This window comes from Heliconius melpomene, chromosome 11, assembly GCF_056956725.1.
Source record: "Heliconius melpomene rosina isolate 202511_hmr_F chromosome 11, ASM5695672v1, whole genome shotgun sequence".
Lineage (NCBI taxonomy): Eukaryota > Metazoa > Arthropoda > Insecta > Lepidoptera > Nymphalidae > Heliconius > Heliconius melpomene.
The window spans coordinates 8854233-8876083 of NC_140399.1; the positions used below are offsets into that span (position 1 = coordinate 8854233).

A 21851-nucleotide genomic window follows, 5' to 3' on the forward strand; every position below is an offset into this window, starting at 1 on the left:
ATTCTTTATGTAGTAAAAAATATTTACGTTGTGTGTTTTTGCTGTAGTTGTTTATTATATTGTTTAATAAAAGAATTTTACGCACACAAATTTTTTTATTTAAAATTATATTGGTAGTTTTAAGAAAGTTAAGGTAGTTTCAGAAACAGTTTCCCAGAGACATTGTATTCAAGAGTTCTTCTATCATCTTTCATTCAACTACTTTCATACTTTTTCATACTGTAATGTAATATCACTAATCACGCTAAAAGGAAACATATAAATATTTATAAATTGTAAAAAGGCTAGTCGGCACAGCAACATGTCACTGTAAAAGCGACAAGTCGTGGGATTGATTTCCACTCGAGGAAAAAGCTTTCTTTTGTGTACAAGTTACATGTTTATAAGAATATTTTTATACGAACTGAAAACCGATTCAAATAATTTAAATATGAAATCAAATTCCAAATAAAACAGCACATCTACATGAACATATATGTATATTTATTTAATTTAATCTATTTAACGTTATCCAGTATTGAGGCCGTCGGCGGCGCGTTGCTGCGCCAGCTGTGCTGCCGCGCAGCAGTGCAGCATGAGCGCGGTGAGAGCGCACGCCCGACCTTCACCGCCTTCTTCACCACCAGCGTCCGACGCCGACAGCTCTTCGCGTACTGCTTGTAGCTGTAAAATATATGATATTAGTAATTTTTAAACAAGTATCTACAATATTATTTTTAAAACAATTTGTTTTTACGATGTTGGTTATATTTGATTTGAATTCTGCAAAATATGCATTTATTGCATCGTTTCGTCGCGGGGACCCTGGCCATATTGGATTTATAATGACTGTATTCTGTAACTACTCATAGATAGATTTTTTAGCTTCACTTATATCCCGCACATAGCAGGGTAGGCATAGGGAACCTGGGAACCTAGTATTAGGTTTATGTTTCTGGAGGCATTGCGGGTTGAGTGGCAGAACTCAACGCCGCGTTTTGCCTCGACACCAGAGAGAAGAAATGGAAATATAAACGTAAATAAATATTTCACTTCCTCGAGTGGGTATCGAACCCACAACCGTCGCGTTACAGTCACATCTTTGTGCCGCTGCGTCACGACGACCTCTATAACTACTATATAACAAGAAAGTAAGAAACAGTTAAAACTAAATCTAATAGGTATCCGCGAACTGTACAAGGAAAAAGCTTTACTAAATATAAGAAATTACATGAACGTTTCTGCACGCTCCACGAGAAACAGGTTAGGCTTTGATTACTCATCAAGAGAACCATCTCTTACCTACCAAGGTATGAGTAAGTAAATGATTGGCAATTTACATCTCAAGATTTTTTTTAGATAGGTATTATATTTTAATTATACATATCGAAAGCCGTAAAATCTTTATAATTATTTTCAATTTTCTAACAAAATCTCCCCATTTGTCCGTCTTAAAACAAAAATAAAACAACAAATATTACTTCACTGACCATTTCATGTATCTGTGTAGGTGTCAACTTCGAAGCCAGGTCGGGGGCAGAGTCGCGGGCGGCGGCCAGTAGCGCGTCCGGTGGTAGAGCACTCCGTAGCGCGGGCTGCAGCATGGAACTGACGCCGCCCTGAGCCAACCACGTGGCGCCGCAGCCACTGAACGGATTGGCTGAATCTAGCGACTGTTTTCTATAAAAAAGAAGATAGATGATAGATAGATAAATGAAGAATAATAGATATAGTTTCAGATAAAATCCTCCATCATTTCGTCACAGTTCCTATCTTTCTCCGCTTTTTCACCTTTAGTCTGTTATTATCTATACTAATATAATAAAGCGGAAGAGTTTGTTTGTTTGTTTGTTTGTTTGTTTGTTTGTTTGAACGCTAAGATCTCTGGATCTACTGGTCCGATTTACTATGTTTTTGTTTTGTATGAAAGCTGCATTCTTCAGAAGTGCTATAGGCTATATAATATTACATTACACATATATACTAATAAATTAAAATACTTTCTAATTTGACATGCAATTTATTCTGCCATGTTAATAACAACCGTCGTCGCTACGCGACCGCGTTCGTTACCAACGCGGTATTTTGATATTCATCCTTATGAAAATAAATATAATAGTCACTTTTAGCATTTCATATAGATTGAAATTATATTTCTATAGAAATTATATTTCTTATATTTCAAGCAGGCGTAGCCGCGTCCGGGTCCGCTAGTATATTATAAAGAATAAAGAAAAATGTATAGTAAGGTTCAAATTCCAATTAAATTATAACTTTTGCCGCGAATGACAAATAAAATAAATGAATAAATAAATAAATGGTTAATTAAATATTTTTTGGTTTAATATAGTTTTTAGATTTTTTTGTATTCTATTGTTTAGTTTTAGAAAAGAATATACCTATGTGCTATTTATTATTTTTGCACCAGTTACAATGAGATTCGAAAAGATTAAATATAAAAAAACAAGATCATAATTTAAGCAAGCACCTTTTAACGACACTTTCTTTTATAATATCTCTTAAAGTAAGTACCTACAATCTCCGTAATGTTTACTTTCGTTTCTCGGGTCGTTCTGTAAGGGTAACAAAGGAGAAAATCATTTCTTGTTATCTTAAAGTATCCATGTCGCCATTACCATTTATATGCTTACTAGCGGACGCGCACAGCTTCGCTTGCTTATTTAGAGGTGAATTCTAATAAACCACGAAACGTGTTCATTGAAATATTTTTAAGAGTCTAAATTTCAAATTTTATAATAATCGGTGGCGTTTTAAAGATTTTTCCATACAAACTTTTAACCCCTTATTTGCACCCTTAGGGGAAGAATTCTGGAAAACAATGAAACATGTGTTCACTTAAATACTTTTAAGAGTCTGAATTTCAAATTTTATAAAAATTGTTGCCAATTAAAAAAAACTCTATACAAACATTCAACTCCTTATTTGCACCCTTAGGGGGTGAATTCTAGAAAACGATGAAACACGTGTTCAATTAAATACTTTTAAAAATCTAAATTTCAAATTATATAAAAATCGTTGCCGATTTAATTTTTTTTTCATACAAACTTTCAACCCCTGTTTCACCCCTTTAGGGTTAAAATTTTTCAAAATCCCTTCTTAGTGGATGTCCAGATTACGAAAGTAAACATCTGTCCAAATTCCACGTTTCTACGCACAGCGGTTACGGCTGTGCGTGCGTCTTACCTCAGTCAGTGAGGACAAGTCCTTTTATATATATAGATTATACGCTTTTTAAGCTTCATACCTAATTTATATCAAGTTGTCTATTATTTGTAATGATTCTCATAATAAATAGAGAATAGAGTCCAGTCCAGTAGGTCGCACCGTTTCCCAATTAAAATAAAAAATAATGTTAGTAACGAAACCTATTGTAAATAGCTAAATAACCTTTTTATTTTCTGCTTCATGCTATATCTGTTTAGGCAGAGGAAGCCTAGTGTTAAGACTCTATCTTCTCCGCTTTCCGCCGTATTTTGTGGTCATTGTGTGTTGATTGGTGGAACTCAGTTATGTTTAGAAAAAAACCTTTTTTAATAAAAATAAATAATTTAAATATTTTTTCTTACAATAATTGTGATTATTTGTTTACCTGGGAGTATGGCTGGGTGAAGGAGGCAGAGAGCGAGAGGATGCGTTGTTCTTTGGCGCGCAGAGAGAATGAGCAGAACCAGCGCGCCGCAGACCCGCTACCAGTGCACTCATTGCACCTCCGCCTTTACGTTAAATTAATTCGAATTACTTACAAAATTACAATTCTATAGTATATTTATTAACTAAATATAATAATATATATATTTGTATAATGGCGCTATTCTTTCGTGCCAATTAGTGTAGTTTCCATTTCCTATATTTTCGTTTTTGTTATCGTTAAAATAATATTTATTTCCTGACAGCGTAAAAGTATTTTGCTGATACCGATAGTCCAATTAGATATTATATACTTTCTATTCTATACAGGTGAATGAACTTATAATAATTATGATTAGGAATATCTATTTTATTATATTTATTTTATAATAATTCTAGCTCAATGAGTAATATTCTATATGAGCTGTTTATGTTTCTAGGTTTTGAAGCAACTTTATTGAAAACGAGTGGATTTACATACCTATTTCTTTATTAAGTATGTTTATTATTCAACACAAAATTCCAAAACTCCAAAGCAATGTATAACGTGTGTATTACAAAATAGAGTTTATTTTCACACACGAACCTAATTAATTAAAATAGTAACTCATCGGCGAGCGAGGCTTGAACAAGATCTATAGATAAAACATAAGAACTGTGTTGCATTGTCTTCTAATTACTCATTATCCTTGAAAATTAACCAGACCGTACATTCGCTACGATTGTGATACAAAAATTTCTTAATACATAAAAAAATTTGGAATTTTTTTTCAATTACACAAGGAATTGGGCAAAATGTATAATATAGGCTTCTAAATTTCACTAGTGGGTTTAATTGGATGCGGTCGATAAACCAGGCAGCTACGGGTACGTAATATCCATATTCGTAACCTAAAGACATAAGCAATTTCTATTCTAGTGGTGGTGGGTTTTAAGCTATTCTTTTATGGTTCTTCGCCTGCTGCTAAATTCTTGATCAGCAATAAGCGTCTAAGAGTTTGAATCATGCTAGTTGCTACTCAATGGATTTTTTATTATTTATTTATGCAATATTTAGTTACTTTTGCCAAACTTTCAAATGGATGGGTATATTTTCTTTTATACAGGACTGACCTTTATATATTATCAGTCATATCAGGTAATAACAGAAAATAATAATAAGGACAAAACAAATATCAATATACAGTATACCATCCCAACATTCCAGTAGACCAACGATTCTAAAGATGAGCAATCCAGGCATTCAACTAGCATAATGACTAAGAGGATTAATATTCTCTTACGAGGCGTTCATTAGTTACAAATGGTTCTGAGATCATTTCAATAATCTCTTTTGGGACAAAACACAGACTTTGAGAAAAACCTGAATGTATTTGTGTCGGTACGTGTCGGAAGAGTCCGGGTGTGTTAATAACACTTTCGTCAGCATTCAAGTAGCTCGTCTGTACAAAAGAAATTATATTCAAAAGTAATCTTTTGTTTACTTCTTTGCTTCACGCTGTATATCGTATATAACAGGGCAGAGGGAACCTAGTGTTAAGTCACTTCGTTCCTCACTTTCCATCGAATTTTCAAGACATTGCGTGTTGAGTGACGGTACTAAATACCGCGTTTCATCTGGTCAAGTTGATGATAGATTTACCATAATATCGGCTTAATTAACTAATTATGTATTGTTTCCCTTAAATTTTAAATATATTTGATTAATTTAGAGAAAATTATTCAAATTTTAATGAAAATTTCGTTAATGTTGTTATAAGACATATCAAGCAACATACCTATCTATTTATCTAATGTTGGCAACTAATTGATATAAAAACACAATGAAATGATAACACATATAGTACTCAGTAAGATATAAAATGAGTATAATTTCTGAAATACTTTTGATCATTAATTAAAATAAAATTTAACTAGAACCAAAATAACATATATTTGTAATATGTAGCAAAAAATTATCTATTGAAATAATAGCATTACTGAACTGGCTATTACAAGTGTTTCTATTCTCAACGTACCTTCTTCTTGGACGTCTAAAGAGTCCTTTCTTTCAGATTTCTCATCGTCATCAGATTCAGGATCTATAATAATATCTGGTTCAGTCATTATGAGCTCTGGAGGAGCACAGTTGGCCCCCGATGATTGATCTGTAAAAATTATATATTGTAAAGACAATTAGACAGCTGACCACAAGAGTGCGACTGTCAACCTGACAGTTGTGGGTTCAATTCCCACTCGGGGGAATAATAAATTTAATATTTTCATTACCTCGCTGGTAACGAGGAAAAGCGCGATGTTTAGTTCCGCCAAGCAACACGCAACGTTTCAAGAAATCGGCGGAAAGTGGAAAATGGAAATGTCTTAATTTGGAACGGAGTGCCTGGACGGTAGGTCTACATGTTTCCTCTGCCTATCTTGCTGCGGGATACAGCGCAGAGCTAAAAAAATTGTTAAATAGTTAATATTTTTATACAAATATTAAATTTAATTGCGTATTGTAATAAAATATTAATTAATTGAATTTATCAAGGTCACGTTTACACATTAAATATAAGTTAACTATATTTAAATGAAATAAATTGCACATTTTTATAATTTCTAGACACCTAATTAATTTAAAATATCATTTATATGTTGATGCAAATAAGAAAAAATAATTCTTATGAAAATATATATAATCTTTAAATACAAAATAATAAAAATAAATACATAATTAAATATAGCGTGTAGAGAATATGACGCGTAAGAGAAAGTGGATGATGGATTTACTATATACGCATTATTTATTAATTAAGTAGTATGTTATCCTCAAACTAATGGAGATTTGTATGCGTCATACAAGTATCTTAAATTAGTTGGTTTCGATAACAGTTATAAAAAAATAAAACCTACAATCTACATAAATGAAAGAAAAAGATGACTCATTAACTTTATATTTTCCTTTTACCACTGGTCAAGCAGGTTTAGTATGTGTTATGTCTCATGTAGAGTAGAGGCCAATCGTGGCGCTGGGGAAACAAAAAATGGAAAATGGAAAATATTTGATATTTTCATTTCTTCGCTCTGGCCAAGAGGCAAAACCAACGTTTCCAGAATACACGACATTCGACGAAAGTAGGGAAAGGAGTGTCTAAACACTAAGTTCTATAATCGATGTGTAATTTTTAGATTCATACAATTATTATCCTAACATTTGGTAGTATGTATTTTTTTTATAATTGTATCTATGAAAAGCTAATCAAAAAATGCAATAAATGAACATAAGTAAACTGTTTAAATATTTGTACACAATATTGAATTTTAGAATGCTTAGTACATTTAAATAAAGAACATGCGTAACAAAGTGAAGGATAAATATTTTAAACCAGTTTTATTTAAAAAAAAAATAGATAAATATGTCTAATTAATAAATTTACTTAGATTACTATTATTATAGTTAATTGTTAATTTAAGTTTTTAGATCAAATTGATATAGTAATATAGTATAGAATACGCGGCCACGGCTCTACTTCCGCGTTTCGTACATCTCGCTCGTAACGTCCACGCAATCTGGGTGTATTTCATTCGTGTCTTTTCGAAATACAATAATTATATCTGTTACAAATATTATTACATAAATATAAAGTTTCTTTAGTAACTTAAATGGAGTTCAGTATGTATCATGTATTTAACATGTGTTTAATAAAATATATATACGAAATATACGAAAGACTTGGAATTAAAAATATCAAAATATCAAATTTAATTATGAATTATTATTGGTACACATTACAGTTTCCGTTTAAGAATTATGAAAATGTATTCAAAGCGAAGCATTATGTTATTAGTATTTATATCAAAAATAATTTGAATTAAGGACCACGACTCAAATGAATGGAAATATTATTTCAAAATATAAAATATAAATTAATTTGTGATTAAGTAGAGCAGAAAGGTAATAAAATAAAAAGCAACATGACGGTTATTAATCCTAATATCCTTTAACTCTTTAATTACTTTTAACACATTTTAAAATTTAAAAATATACAAGGAAAGCGTGTAGGTTACTGGCCGCATTTGTATGTTTTTCTTTCTTTTAAGACTTTTGGCGGAACGTCAACAAAGGTATTTAAAAATGGAATAAGGCCTAAACGCGTCCTTCCAGACGTACAAGTTTCTACATTATAATTACTCGGACGTGTAACAAAGGAATATTGGTTGATATATTTCTAAATCCAATATGTAATACACAGAAATAAAAATGAGCATTATTTATAATATCATCATGACGCACATAGTTTTATATAGGTTAATTAAATATATAAAGTGTTTTTTCTTTTATATTTACTCTTTTATATTTACGAGTATATGCTACGAGGATGAATCGAATACATCAAAATTAATATTTATAAATAAATAAATTAGTAATGACATATAATTTTTCAAAGTGACAGAAAAGTCCTGTAAGTATTCTTTTAAACAATATGCAAGATAAAAATTGTCGGTAAGCTAATTAACCAATGTCTGACGATTAAGGAGCTGACATTAGGGGCCGTCAATCTTTCCGCAAAAAATGTTTTTTGATGTTCTCTGTGTATTTTTTCTTAAAATGAAGTTTACAGATAAATATATTGTTATTTTTGAAATGTCTAACTATAAATTTAGAAACATATTTTAGAATACAACCGAGTCAAGTTCATTGTTTATTTGAATAGCAAAATAATGGCATGTACTTTAGTTTTATCTTGATTGACAACAGTCTAAGAACTGTTTAGTATGACTTATATGTAGAATTTTCTTTTTAAAGCTTCACACTCTATCCCCAATATAGCAGGGTAGGCAGAAGGAACGGCCGGAAGGAATTTTTGAGGCGTTGCAGGTTGAGTGACGAAACGAAACGCGCTTTCCCTTTTTTACCAGAGCGATGAAGTAAAAAATATCAATAAATAATAATCCATTCCCCCGAGTGGGCGTTGAACTCATAATCATCGCGATTGTGTCCATGCGCTACGACGGCTTCATGATATTTTCAATATTTATATTATAAAATTGCAATTTGAAAAAGATTGCATTTTTCGTGGTATTTTAGGTTGTGTAAATTACATTTGTTTTCTACTTACCACGGTCCTGCCTTGCCACACAAGGCGAAGTTTCTTGGCATTTCGTTACACATTTCTTATGACAGCACAGACCGCAATTACGACATTGCATTGCATCTTTGAGCCATATCTAAAAAGAATGCAATTCTATTAAATCTTACTAATATTATGTGAAATTTAGTATATAATATTATAATTGTAAGGATGTTTGTTCCACTTTCACGCAAAAAGTACTTAGGTAACTGATTTAGATGAAACTTTACCGTAATATAACTGATCAGTCAGAATGAAATAGGAAAGGAACTACAAGTTATATAAAAAAAATGTATACTTTTAATTATCATATTACAATATTATTATTATTAGAGAGTATCACATTATTTAGAATCAATATTTAGCGGAAGTTTTAAGTTATGGGGAGGCTAATAATAATGCTAGCTTTTTTTTACGCTCCTTCACCTCCAGTGTAGTATAGGAATTTATATCTCTTGTGATTGCATTTGTCTCCCTGTATATTAATAATACACTTTAAAATAAAAATTAAAAATATAATCGCATCATTGAAAAATTGCGTCGTACCTTTTTGTTGCAGAAATCACATTGAGTGGATCTATGAAAATGTGTGCGAACAAAATCGTGAACTGATCTTGCTGGCTGAGTGGGGCCTCGTGGTGGTACCGACCCTCGGGTAGGTGGTCGTGGAGTCCTTACACTGCCAGCATCTTCCCACTCCCACCAAACAAGTGCGTCACCAAAACACAGGCACGGCTCGAACCCAGCGTGAGACGCTAGTTTGTGGGTTTTACTATAAAAACTATATATATAAGTATTTGCCATTTAGTTTATAAGAATATAAGCAAAAAAGGCAAGGTAAGTGAATAAAAAGTCACCTAAATTTAATATCAACATCCGGTGGTAAGAACTGGTACCGCTTCATATTATGAGGAACGGTAGAATCTTGACATTCGCTTAGCAATGCCGCCAATGGTATATTTAAATATCCTAACAACACTTCTTCTTTCTCTCCAGGCACTGTTGCCCATACATTTATATTCAGGTACTTATGATTTTCATTTAATTTAAATTCGGTTTCTTCGTCAAATGGTATAATTGGCCTAATTTGTACACATTTAGTCCAAAACATTTGACATATCTCCACATGTTCAGTCTGTCTCGGTCCACCCGTTTCAAATAATTCTTCTTCTTCTAAAGTATTGTCAGCCTTTTCTGTTATTCTGCACTCTGTTGAGTCAGTTCTTATAATAGGTATATCTGGATGCTTTACAGTTTTATTTGTAGTGGTTGCTTGTCGTAATGGTGTGCTTGCTCCTGAAGCTGGTGGAGTACTTCCCGCAGAGCTATCTGACGATTTATTTTCCACTGAACATCTACGTTTGCGTAATCCATAGTTTGCGGGACTTATTTCTGGTGCTTTTGACATTTGACGGACAGAATCACCCTTTTGTTTGGAATGGCTTTCGGTATCATTTTGCTGTTCTGGCGACTTTGAAGGTGAATCAGATTCCTGAAAATATTGATTTATAGGAAATAAGGTATTTCATAGAAAATCTATGATTAAAATTAAATTGACTAATTACTGTTAAATTGTTCTTTGAGACAGCTGAGCGCATCCCTTGCAGCCGAACTCCTTCCATGACTTCAGAAACTCGTCTGAAGGAGAAGTTTGTTCGTAGTCGTTTTGGCTCGTCCTCTCTTCTAGCGGAACCTCCACCACCTCCTCGTCTAACACGAACTGTGACTGCACGACGCTCTACATTACGTAGCAGCTTACCAACCTGATAAAAATCAAATATTATTTAGTTCCTGAAATAACAAATGATTATCTCAAAATATGCAATATGTAATTCGAAAGCTTAAGCGTTTATAAATAACAAGTAATGGTAAATACCTGAGCCACATTATTAACAGGCTTATTATCAATAGCAAGTACTACATCATCACGCCGCAGATCAGCTCGATAAGCGGGAGACATTGGCACAACAGTGTCTACTAATACTGCACCCACTCCTTGACAACACACAAGCCCTAGAGGCCCGGATACCGCTGGCAGCACTACATCCAGAACTAAAATACCACGACGAAGCGACACCTGAATACAAAAATATAGCATAGACAAATGGCTGATTGGTATGTAACATGTTTTTTATTATTTACAACTGGCATACATTTTTTATTAATTTTGTAAGTAATTGGGGGACCGATTACCATTCCCCAAGAAATAAAAACAAAAGGATATATTTATTTACCCATCCATGAGAGTCAACAGCTAAAGCAGCTCGCACACTTCCGTTAATACCAGTATAATGAAGACGTGTCACTTCAACTAGTCTTACAGTTAGGCGGCCGTGCGGTGTCGGTCCATCTTCCCCATCAGCACTACCAGGTTCGGACTTGGGGAAAAATGGTTTGTACCTGTAATTTGGTAAGAAACATAATATAATAATTTATAACTATTTTAAATGGTTTTTCTTTTTTATTGTTCTATGATATTTTTTCAGCTAACAAAGTGAATTTATGCTTTTGAGTTTTGTATACGAAAACAATTTTACCTGATCTTATAATTAGGAAGAGTATGTCTTTGAGCTATAGCACGGCGGATATGGGAAGCCACTAACGCCGCCAGACGTGGCTTCAGTTGCCTCCCCTGAAATCGTCCTCGTACCCGGAGTTCCAGACGAGGGGGTACTTCGAACGCTATTGCCCAATGTGTATAGGGTGTGCGTCGAAACATTATACGAACGTTGCCGCTTATACTCTCCACTGAAAATTAAGTATTATTTATTTTTGCTTGGTAAATTATATATTTGTATTGATCCAATAAGAGATATTAAGAGAAAGAGAGAGAGAGAGATACAATTTTATCTAAGTTGCATACAAATTTATTTTATTTATTTATTTTTTTGGATTAAAACTGTATCATACATGTACCAGCATATATCCTGCATATACTAGGTTAGTCAAAAGGAACCTAGTTTTAGGGCACGCTGTTCGCTATTTTCCTTTAAATTTTCGTGTTGAATGGCGGAAGTGAACGCCGCGTTTTGTCTTTTTACTAAAGCGAAGAAATAAACATATTAAATGCCATCAATTTATTCATGTTAATGCCTTTCCTTAATCACCACCTCAGTCTTATTTACTTTACCCACCTGTAATAGAAATATTAGCTATTTTTCCCAACAGCATGACAGCATCAACTTCTATTCTAAAACTGCCGTCGTACTGAAGGTCGCACTTTAGGTCTAGAGAGCGCAGCCTCGCACCGTCATCTTCTAACTCTCCGTTCACGAGGCGTAAATTTGTAATACTAGGAAACTCTGTGCCCACCTCTAATGATCGGAGCTGTTAATAAAAAAATGTATATACCCATATATATTTATATATTTATTTATTTAATAATAAATTATATTAATACAATTCTATAGTAATAATCCTATTATTATTTACCTAATCTAGGCAAGATAATTAAAACAATTTCATATTAATATGACACTATCTTATGAATCAACAAAGGACTTACGTAAATCGATATTATTGCATTATTATATCCTACCCTCGATAAGTACCAGATACAAACATATTGCAGTACTTCCGTTTTACAATGTTTTTACTCAAATTGTACTCCTTTTATTTTGCTAGGTTATGAAATGAATGTCTTACTCATAGTCACAAAATCGTTACTGGTGTAAGTGTTTTTTTTACACCTCTACGCTCTATCCTGCTTATATCAAGAGATAGTGTCAATACTCTATCGTTTTCACTCGAATTTGTGACATTAATGTGAAATTAATGTTCTCTACTCACGCCCTTTGTCTTAAGAGAACGGAGAAATGACAATAATTAATTATTCCATTTAAAGAACCCACAATCATTACGTTTACAATCAGGCGATGCTCCACTGAGCCATCAAGGTATTTTGTATGTAACAGCTAATATTATATTAAATTACATACCGTAAGAGATTCAAAAATCTTCCCAGAAGATGTTTTAGCCAGTAATTCAGCTAATTCGTTGGCCATACGCCTGCGTAGCCACCGCGTGTCTGCAGTGCTCTGCTGGAAGATGAACTGCAGCATCGCGTTGAGAGCCCCCTCGGGAGTGCTTCCTGCACCGCGGGTGAGCTCATTTAAAATTTCCTGCAATGAAATAAAATCTTCTTATTATTGATTAGTTGAAGCCTGTTGTGGCGTAGAAAGCATGGAGGCTGTGTGGCCTGACTGCAAATGCAACAGGTTGTGGATTCGATTCTAACTTGAGGAAAAAAAAAATAATATTTTCATTTCTTGGTGTCGAGGCAAAGCGCGGCGTTGTCTACAGAATTCGACGGAAAATGGTAAACGGAGTGTCTTAAGTCTAGGTTGATAAAAAAAGATTTAATTTGTAAGAAGTTATCAAATATTAAATGGTTGTGTTCATAATCCAGTCAGAGGAATGTTTATATTATAGTTAAAATAATATGGTTATCCTAAGCTGGGTGGGTACATAAAGAAGCGTTAAGGTAAGTCGATAGTGCAAGTAATAGTAGTTAGTACTTTAGTCTTTTTTGTGTCACGCAGTATCCCGCATATAACACGGTAGACAGAGGGATAACTAAGATTTATAATAGTATATCTATTACTAAATTTTGGTATAATCTTTTTCAATTAAAACGCCAAAAAATAAAAACCTAAACCAGTCCTAAGTTTGTAATTAAACGAAGATATTATATATTTAAGTTTCTGAAATTTGAATCTAATATTATGGTAACGAATATAATAAAAATACCCGTCTTTAACTAAATAAAAATAAAAATTAAATATAATTTAAACTAGCGAACTCTAGGCTGAGTTATTGTTTTCTTAAAAACAAAAGCTTTTCCAATAACATCTACAAACACAATTGTAGAGCAAAAATATTTTTCTCTGCTGAAGGACAACTTTCCCTACTAAAATAAAAAGAGGCCATTGAAAATAACGTGGAATTGCTCAGATTACCTTTGTTTAAACATCAAACGATCCCTCGTTTTCCCTTACACTACGGTCACGAAAATATGGCATAAAGGTTGTTTTAGGGTACAAAAGGAAACTTTTAATTAAGTAAATATAAAATTTCATACGTTTTGTTGACGTATTTGATCTTTTAAATATGTTCACGAAATCTTCTAAGTTTAATAAAATATGTCGATTGTTTTTATACAAAGCCTGCATTTTCCAGCACTTTATTTAATTTTTTAATTTTTATTTGTGTGTAGCAGCGTTTTTACCTTGGGAAAAAACAGGAAATTTTAAACGTTTTAAGTAAAAAAGCTGGATTCTGTCGCCAAAAGCGGGTCGGTCATAGAAGAAATATAAATTAATAGTACTTTTTATTGTAACTATAACATATTTCTTAATGGTAAAACGTCATTATACTTATAATAATATCTTGATTGGTTTATTTTGTACCTAACGCAATCAAGTCTTCGGAGGCTATATCTCTAAAATTCTTACTAAGTTATTAAAAAAATAAAGTAATTAAAAAAGATTTCTCACAATACGTGAAAAGCGGATTCTTCCGCTCGGGATAGCTACAAAATTGGGATGATTTTAGAATTTATAATTACCTACAATTATAGGAAATTTCCTCGTCAACAAATCTTTACTTGAAGTTTTTAAGAAGAGCAAGATTATATGGCTATAGTTAAAATTATTATTCTATAAATTTGTCAAATAAAAATATTAAAAGCAGTTTATAATAAAACGGCCTTTTCAATAAAGAAATATTTGAAAGCGGTAAATGCCGTGCACTCGCTGCAAATCGCACGCTATTGCCCGCAGTCGATCCGCAATACTGCAGCCCGAAACTACAAGTGGTAATGAAATGCTTTGCCGCTAGTTATTTAAGGGACAATTAAAATTTAATTATAATTAAATCTACGAAAATCGAAACCTATATAAGTTTTTTTATTTTTAAAAATCTGCTGCATAATTTTAGACAGACAGTAAGAGCTTAGGGAACCTTTTTAGGGTAGCCCCTCTCGACTTTTTTTTCATTTTGAAATAATAGGTATTAGAAAACGTTGAGACTAGGGAATATATATATTATAAATACAAATTTGCGGCGTTAAATTTCGCCATTCCACATGTAATGCCTCCAGAAAGTGGGGAGCGGAGTGTCTGTCTCTAGGCCTATTCTGCTATAAGGGAAATACAGCGTGAAGCAGTGAAAAAAATTATAAATATATTTTTTTGCGTATGTAAACCCACAATTATTGTTTTTTTTTTTACGATATAGCCGAACTACGATACGATAGCGTCAATTAATTGATAGAAATTAAAAAACAAATGTGTGTGCTTAATCTCTCCCCCCTATACCCCCAGTAATATATGTCAAGAAAATAAATTATACTCTTTACGTCCCTTTTATGTGAACATAAACCAAGCAAGTGACTATAAAAACTAGAATCCAATATATAAGGCTAGTTTCTTCAGCTGTACACTTACGTCTGGTACCGCAATATCTCTACAGTCCCTAGAGTATGAAATATTCAATATCGAAGTTCAATTATTCTAATGGAAATGTATAATATCATATTTCATATAAGTTACGTGGTGGCAAAGTTATTGGTAAAACAGTCGCGAAAAACATATATTGAAAGGGGGGTGAGGTCGTCTCTATTAGTCTGTATGTTATAGTAAAGAATCGTTATAGAATTGTAGAGCACTTTCTACAAGTATGACCAAGTCTTATGTATTTTTTTTAATAGCTTCTCGCTGTATCCCACTGTATCTCGGCAGAAGAAAACAAACGTTCAGACACTTCGTTCCCTATTTTCCATACAATTTTCTAAATTAAAAATGTTGAGTGGCAGAACTTAACGCCGCGTTTTAGTCGCGAATCTCAACTGATAGTTTTAGTGGCGGATGTAGACACATGCAGTTCCTTAAGTGAAACTGAGAGAGATGCCATCGTCAAGAATATTATATATTAGTTATTAAAAAATGAAATTATATCGGTTATCAAATTGCAATCTAAGTTTAAGGCTACGCTGGAAAATATTGCAAAATTGAATTAGTAAAGCAATTAAATTGTTTTTAAATATTGTTTTCATAATTAATTCAGTGTATAATTTTAATTATTTCCCTTTTTATATTTAATTAAAGGACAATTAAAATTTTGGCCTTATTAAATGAAATACTTTAATAATTATTATTAAATTAAAACGTTAATAAATTGCAGATAGCTTGAGTATTTCTATTTGTATTACAAATAAAACTCACCGGCGGCAAAGTAATAGGTATGCTGAATTCTTCTTCTACAGGTGGTTTCTTTTCAAAAGGGCGTACGAAGTATAGCAGCAGTGCTAGAGGTACAGCGAGTGCTGACAGTGCTCCGAAGAGAGCTGCCAGCAGCAACCAGGTCCAATCCGGCATGATTATTTATTTAATTATCTGAAAATATACGAATGAATAATTATTTGAGTAATTATGCCGATGCCTCCAGAATTTGGCAGAAAGTGGGGAACGGAGTGTTTTAACGCTTGGTTCCCTCTGCCTACCCTGCTGTGTGCGAGATACAGCGTGAAGCTGATATATTATAATGGTTTATACCGTTAGTTATGTTTTTCCATGTAATTGTGTTTTGTTTTTTGGTTTTAATCTCCTTAAAGAGATAACTTAATGAAATAATAATTAAAATCACCACCGTTTCTACTTTCGTAAGCAACGCAGTGTGTTGAGTTGCAGACCACAATATTTTCTAAGAAACATTTCTATTTTGGAATCTTTTCAACTGTCGTCCGTAATATATCTCCAAATATCTCGCATTATATAAATAGCAGCAACTTTTTCTTTTTGAATCAAATAAAAAATGAAAAGAATGTTATTAAAATTATATTATCATCTTTTAATTATCGGCAAACTAAAGTTATAATTTGAAACAGGTATGGCAAGCCATATTCATCAGAACAGCATCACAACAGCTTATTTTCAAACTTTAAGTTATATATATATGTTTATATATGTATTATATCATACAATATGTAGGAATTATGCAAAAGTTTCTTTACGAGACAAATAACTAACTCTCTTTGTTTCATATTTCTGTGTCAACAACGATCGATATACGATAAAACGTGGTTAAAATTAATGACGTTTTCTATGGCACTTCATAAATCTTAAAATTTAATTAAGGTCTTAATATAAAACTAAAGTTCGTTACATAGGCCTCTAAATTATATCTGCACTGAATTAATTTTCAAATATATTAAATTTACTTCTCTAAAAATAGACATGATATTGGTAATGGCATATACCGCACTGTAGAATATATTAAAAGTTATTATTATTATATTATTTTTAGTTGTTAGTCAGAAGGAACCTAGTGTCAAAACACTCCGTTCCCCATTTTCTGCTAAATTTTGGAGGCATTGCGTGTTAAGATATATAATTTCCCCGAGTGGGAATCGAACCCAGTTCTTCTCTTTATAAAATAGAGAAGATAGTTATTAATGAGTTATATAATGCTTAATTTATGACACCAAGTTACTAAGTTACTTTTATTTATACAAGTAGTTTATGTTCTGCAAAATTAACAGTATTATAAACATCTCATTAGGTCAAGATAAATTACAGGTTTTTAAAGTTGACTTAATCAACAATATTGTAAATATAAATTCGCTTCCACTCTAATGCGCAATCGTGAATACTTATATGTTGGTATGTATTAAGTCTACGTGAAAGATATCGTCATCAAGTTTTTTCAATTCAATGAACCGAATACTTCCCCGCGTTTTGTAAAGAGATCCCAGCTTTGACGCGATCGGAAACCAAAATGAATGTTGATTATAATAGATGTTCTAGTTACCTGTGACATATTTAAATCGGCAGAAAAAAATATTTATTATTTATCTTATTTCGAAAGAACTGATGCTTATTTAAATTAAAAAAGATATTTAAATTAAAGAACCTAAATGTAACTTAATTTGTTCTTGTTTATTCATATTTAGTTTTTTTATCACATTTAGTGTGTGCAGTCTGAGGACACGTTGGTCGCCTTATGTATATCCAAGTTAGTTTGTTAAAGTATACTTTAATATGAAACCCAGTCGGAAAATAATAAATTATAAATTATTACACGCTGAACTTGATTACAGGGCACTCTTGAAGCCCCCACCCTCCCCCCAAGTGAGGGGCCTCTGGCTCCAAATAAAGAATTGGTGAAACGAAGACATTTCTCGTAATCAATGCATGAGTGTGAATCCGATATAAAAAGTGTTTCAAAATAGAAATAACGCAATGTATAGAAATACACGAAAAATCGTCATTCTTAAGTAAAATTAATATAACGAAGCTTATTTTTTTTACCTTCAGACAATTCTATTAATAAAATATATTAATTAAAATTTGAATAGTATTAAATTTAGATTCTTAAGTTTTGTAAGTGGGCTGTGAGCGTCTATTAATAGAGAGATGACTTTAATTTAAAATATTTTAAAGTGTCATTCAAAATTGCTGTGAGATTTTTTAAATCTTGATATACCTACATTTAATATTTTATGACAACATAATTCTATTAAAGTTTCATCACATCTGATTTAACTATTTTAATTCCAGTACTTCCAAGTTCCAATCTCGTGCATGGGAACATTCATTGGTACTCATGCTGACCTTTGTCCGGTCGTGTGGAGTAAAGGTTAGTTGAATTCCACCTATCAGTGGGTGATCTATGCTATAATAGTATAAAGTTGAAGGGTGCATTTTCCTCCTCGTTTATATTTCCCCTTGTTTCCATGTGAACCCTTTAACCTCATATAGTATGAGGCTGAAATAAGGACTTTTATTTTTTCTTTATAAACGTCTTAGTATGTAGTATTTTTATATATTTCGACGTAATTGTCATGTATCTATGCACTTATCTATTTATTTATTTATTTACTTATTTATTTATTTATTTTTATTATGTATGTGTATTCTATGTAGTTTATGAGATAGTATTTATGCAGGTGTATAAATATATATATGATTGATCGCGCCATGCCCTGTCTTTTAAATAGATTCTTCTAAAATTAGGTTGCCTGGAAGAGATCACTTTTAGTGATAAGGCCGCCCTTTCACATTTATTTTTTGTACGTTTTTTTTTGTTTTTGTTAAATATTTAATATGGTGTGAAATAAAGAGTTTTTATGTTATGTTATGTTATTGTGTCCGATTTATTTGTCGAGGAAAGTAAATTGTAACATGCCTTTGGTTAAGTTAATTGTTTATTAGGCGTTTAGAATAGGTCCTATTGTCATAATTCTTAATTATTTTTATTTAATTAGACTGAACGAATAAAAAAAGAGAGACTGCTATATTCATATAAAAACGTAAATGGTTTAAAAAGGAATCAGGAACCAGTTTAATTAATAAATATAATATATACGAGGCCGCCGTGGCGCAGCGACACAAGAATGTGACTGTAACGCGACGGTCGTGGGTTCGATTATGGTCGATGGTATTTCCTCGAGCGGGGACTCGAGGAAATGAGATACATATTTATTTACATTTAAATTTTCATTTCTTCGCTCTGGTATCCAGGCAAAGAATTCTGCCACTCATGTCTCCAAAATTCGACGGAAAGTATGGACGGAACGGAGTGTTTTAACACTAAGATCCCTCTGCCTACGCTGTGTGCGGGATACAGCGTGAAACTGATTTAATTTAAATTTATAATATAAAACGAAGTTTAATTGTTTTTGAGCGTTAATAAAATCTTGCTGTAATTATATAGGTACGTTTTTATAATTTGTAAATTTACCTACATAGGTAATGATGGATAATAATGACAAATAGGAAATTCCGTGTTTCATCGCTGGATATCACCCAAGAAATGACTGTGTAAACTAAAATATGAGAATGATCACTAACGTATGATCATAATTATATTGTAATACGATACTTCTAATATACTCGGTATAAGTAATATAATTATAATCAGCTACAAGGGACCTTCTTCTTCTTCTTCAGCTCAATCAGTTTCAATTCCGAACAAGAAAGTAGGCAGAGGGAACATAGTCGAGCGAGATTGCCTCGCTACCAGAGCGAAGAAATGAAAATGTTAAATATTTGATTTCCTCGAGTGGGAATTGAACCCACAACCTATCGCGCTTACCGTCACACCTTGTGTGCGCAGGCACGACTGACCTTAATGATTATTATGTGTTTATTAAACTGTTTATTATCAACTTATATTTTATTAATAAATCCAAATTATATCAAGAAAGCCTATAATTATAATCAATAATTTAAAAATCAGTTAATTAATAAATAAGGAAAGCAAGAAAAAAAAATATAGCATTATTTCTATTGTGATATACTAATGCTTGTTGTTTGTTAGATGCTTGACATAATGAGCGAGGCGTACAAGTGTAAACAAATGTTGAGAACGAGTTGTTGAGCTTAGAAGCGATGATGAATACAGGATTTTAAAGAATTGATTAATTTATTATTATATATTAATAATAAATGCGTCTTAGAATTAACTATTGGGTTAGTATTTAATAAAGTAAATTGAAATATGTTTTGTTTTTAATATTGTTCTTTAAATCTATATTTAAAGAAATCTGGGAGTCAGATGATATATGAATTTTATTATTGTTTTAATATAAACATTGTTTGTGAGTTCTATTTCCACTTGAGGAAATTAAATATTTAATCATTTAATTTCTTCGCTCTCAACACACAGAATTAGGCAGAAAGTGGGGCACGTAGTGTCTTAACACTAAGTTCCCTCTGTCTACCCCGCTGTGTGCGGAATATAGCGTTAAGCAGCTACAATTGAATAGTATTGTATGGTTTTTAATAGGAGGATAGGCCTGGCCTGGCCTGGCCTGGAGGAAGGAAGAAGGTTTTTAATAAAAACAAAAAAATGTTTACAAGCTCAAGTTTATAATATAAAACTAAAAAGATTTCCTTTATTCCATACTCCGAATTCATATAACAGGTTCTTAGTCAGCTGCTTGCGCTAAAGGTCGATATGTGAGGATATTCCCAGTGGGGATTAAATTGACAACTTTCCTTATAAAGAAAAATGGGATTGGGATGTCAGAAAGTTATTATTATATTATTATTATTGTTTTGTTATTATTTGTTTAGGTATCTGGTATTTTTTTAATATTTTGCAATATACATAGCTACTGACTATCGATTTTCATGTACCTAAGCAGGTAGTATATACAACCAGAACAGCTTGCTATGTCCATATTAATTTATTCATAGTGTACATTTTAGTTAATATATTCTTAGAACTCTACTTAATCTCTAAAAATGATTATAATTTATTTTATTTTTCCCTAATCTAAACCGGCAACCACTGCGATGATTCACATACCTACGTATACGCCCTCTTATAATTAAGCATGCATTCGAAATCAATGTCAAGCAATATTTAACCTTCCCACATCACTTCTAAGGCATTCTTTCAGGTGCAAAATAAACAAAATACGGATGACATGTAGAGAAAAGAATAATAATTAACACTCACCTTTTTAAGAATATCTAGAACAACTTTTTAAATAATAATTCATATTCACTATACAAAAATTGACGATAGTAACTTAATTTATCTTATATTTAAACGTGAGGAGGACGCACTTCGAGTTCTGATAGAAAATACATTTTAGCGCCTGCCGGAAAACCGGCGGCAACCGAGCTCGTCTGCGTCACTGACACTTTAGCTGGGGAACTCTACGATCAGGCGCTTTGGGCATGCGCTGACTATATCCAATTGGAACGAACTCATATAATGTATTGGGTTGACCGGGGCCTAGGATGCATTGCTTTGTTTACTAATCGTTCGATTATTATGAGATTTAATTTCCTTCAATTTTTATGATGATTTTTTATATAAATTATATTTAAATAAATATCTTTATTGATATAAACTATATTAGTAATTTATTATATAGAATTCTGGTAAATTGTCCAGGGTATAGCAATGACGCTTGCGCGTAGGTCAGATCGATACTAGGTCTCCGATACGAAAGTAGGTAACAGGTAGGGGAAAAGGGACATCAGCGTGCTCATTACAGAGTCAAGGTTCAATAAATGCAGGCCACGTCCAATTACGAATATTATGTTTTGCATTAATTAAGGCTATGATTGTTCTATACATGTTTTTCTTTTATTTTCG

At 32.3% G+C, this 21851-nt stretch overlaps 1 protein-coding gene across 4 annotated transcripts; it reads right to left on the reverse strand.

Annotated features, from left to right (window-relative positions):
- Nucleotides 1-462: 462 nt before the first annotated feature.
- Nucleotides 463-21343, reverse strand: Pdzd8 (PDZ domain containing 8). 4 transcript variants are annotated; one of them, XR_014878412.1, is made up of 16 exons: nucleotides 21204-21343; nucleotides 15962-16132; nucleotides 12677-12859; nucleotides 11873-12065; nucleotides 11276-11486; nucleotides 10973-11138; nucleotides 10615-10815; nucleotides 10304-10501; nucleotides 9596-10230; nucleotides 9285-9510; nucleotides 8727-8835; nucleotides 5646-5774; nucleotides 4991-5069; nucleotides 3590-3713; nucleotides 1470-1659; nucleotides 463-663 (listed from the first exon to the last, which is right to left on the reverse strand). XR_014878412.1 is itself a non-coding variant. In XM_085192754.1 (15 exons), exons 2-15 carry the CDS (start codon nucleotides 16112-16114, stop codon nucleotides 508-510), a joined length of 2874 nt encoding a protein of 957 aa, XP_085048880.1. In that variant the 5' UTR covers nucleotides 16115-16132; nucleotides 21204-21343; the 3' UTR covers nucleotides 463-507. The 4 variants fall into 4 exon arrangements, 3 of the variants coding, with proteins under 3 accessions (XP_085048880.1, XP_085048881.1, XP_085048882.1); XM_085192754.1 differs by lacking the exon at nucleotides 4991-5069; XM_085192755.1 differs by lacking the exons at nucleotides 4991-5069; nucleotides 10615-10815.
- Between the last annotated feature and the right edge of the window lie 508 nt (nucleotides 21344-21851).

Bases quoted from the DNA above. Each gene is read 5' to 3' on its own strand.
- Pdzd8 (XM_085192754.1), bottom strand. From the start codon at position 16,114: ATGCCGGATTGGACCTGGTTGCTGCTGGCAGCTCTCTTCGGAGCACTG. The intron at 10,816-10,972 runs GTAAATAAATAT...TTTTGTATTCAG, and splicing joins CTGTTGACTCTCATGGATGG to GTGTCGCTTCGTCGTGGTAT. The intron at 9,511-9,595 runs GTGACTTTTTAT...TAGTTTTTATAG, and splicing joins GATGTTGATATTAAATTTAG to TAAAACCCACAAACTAGCGT.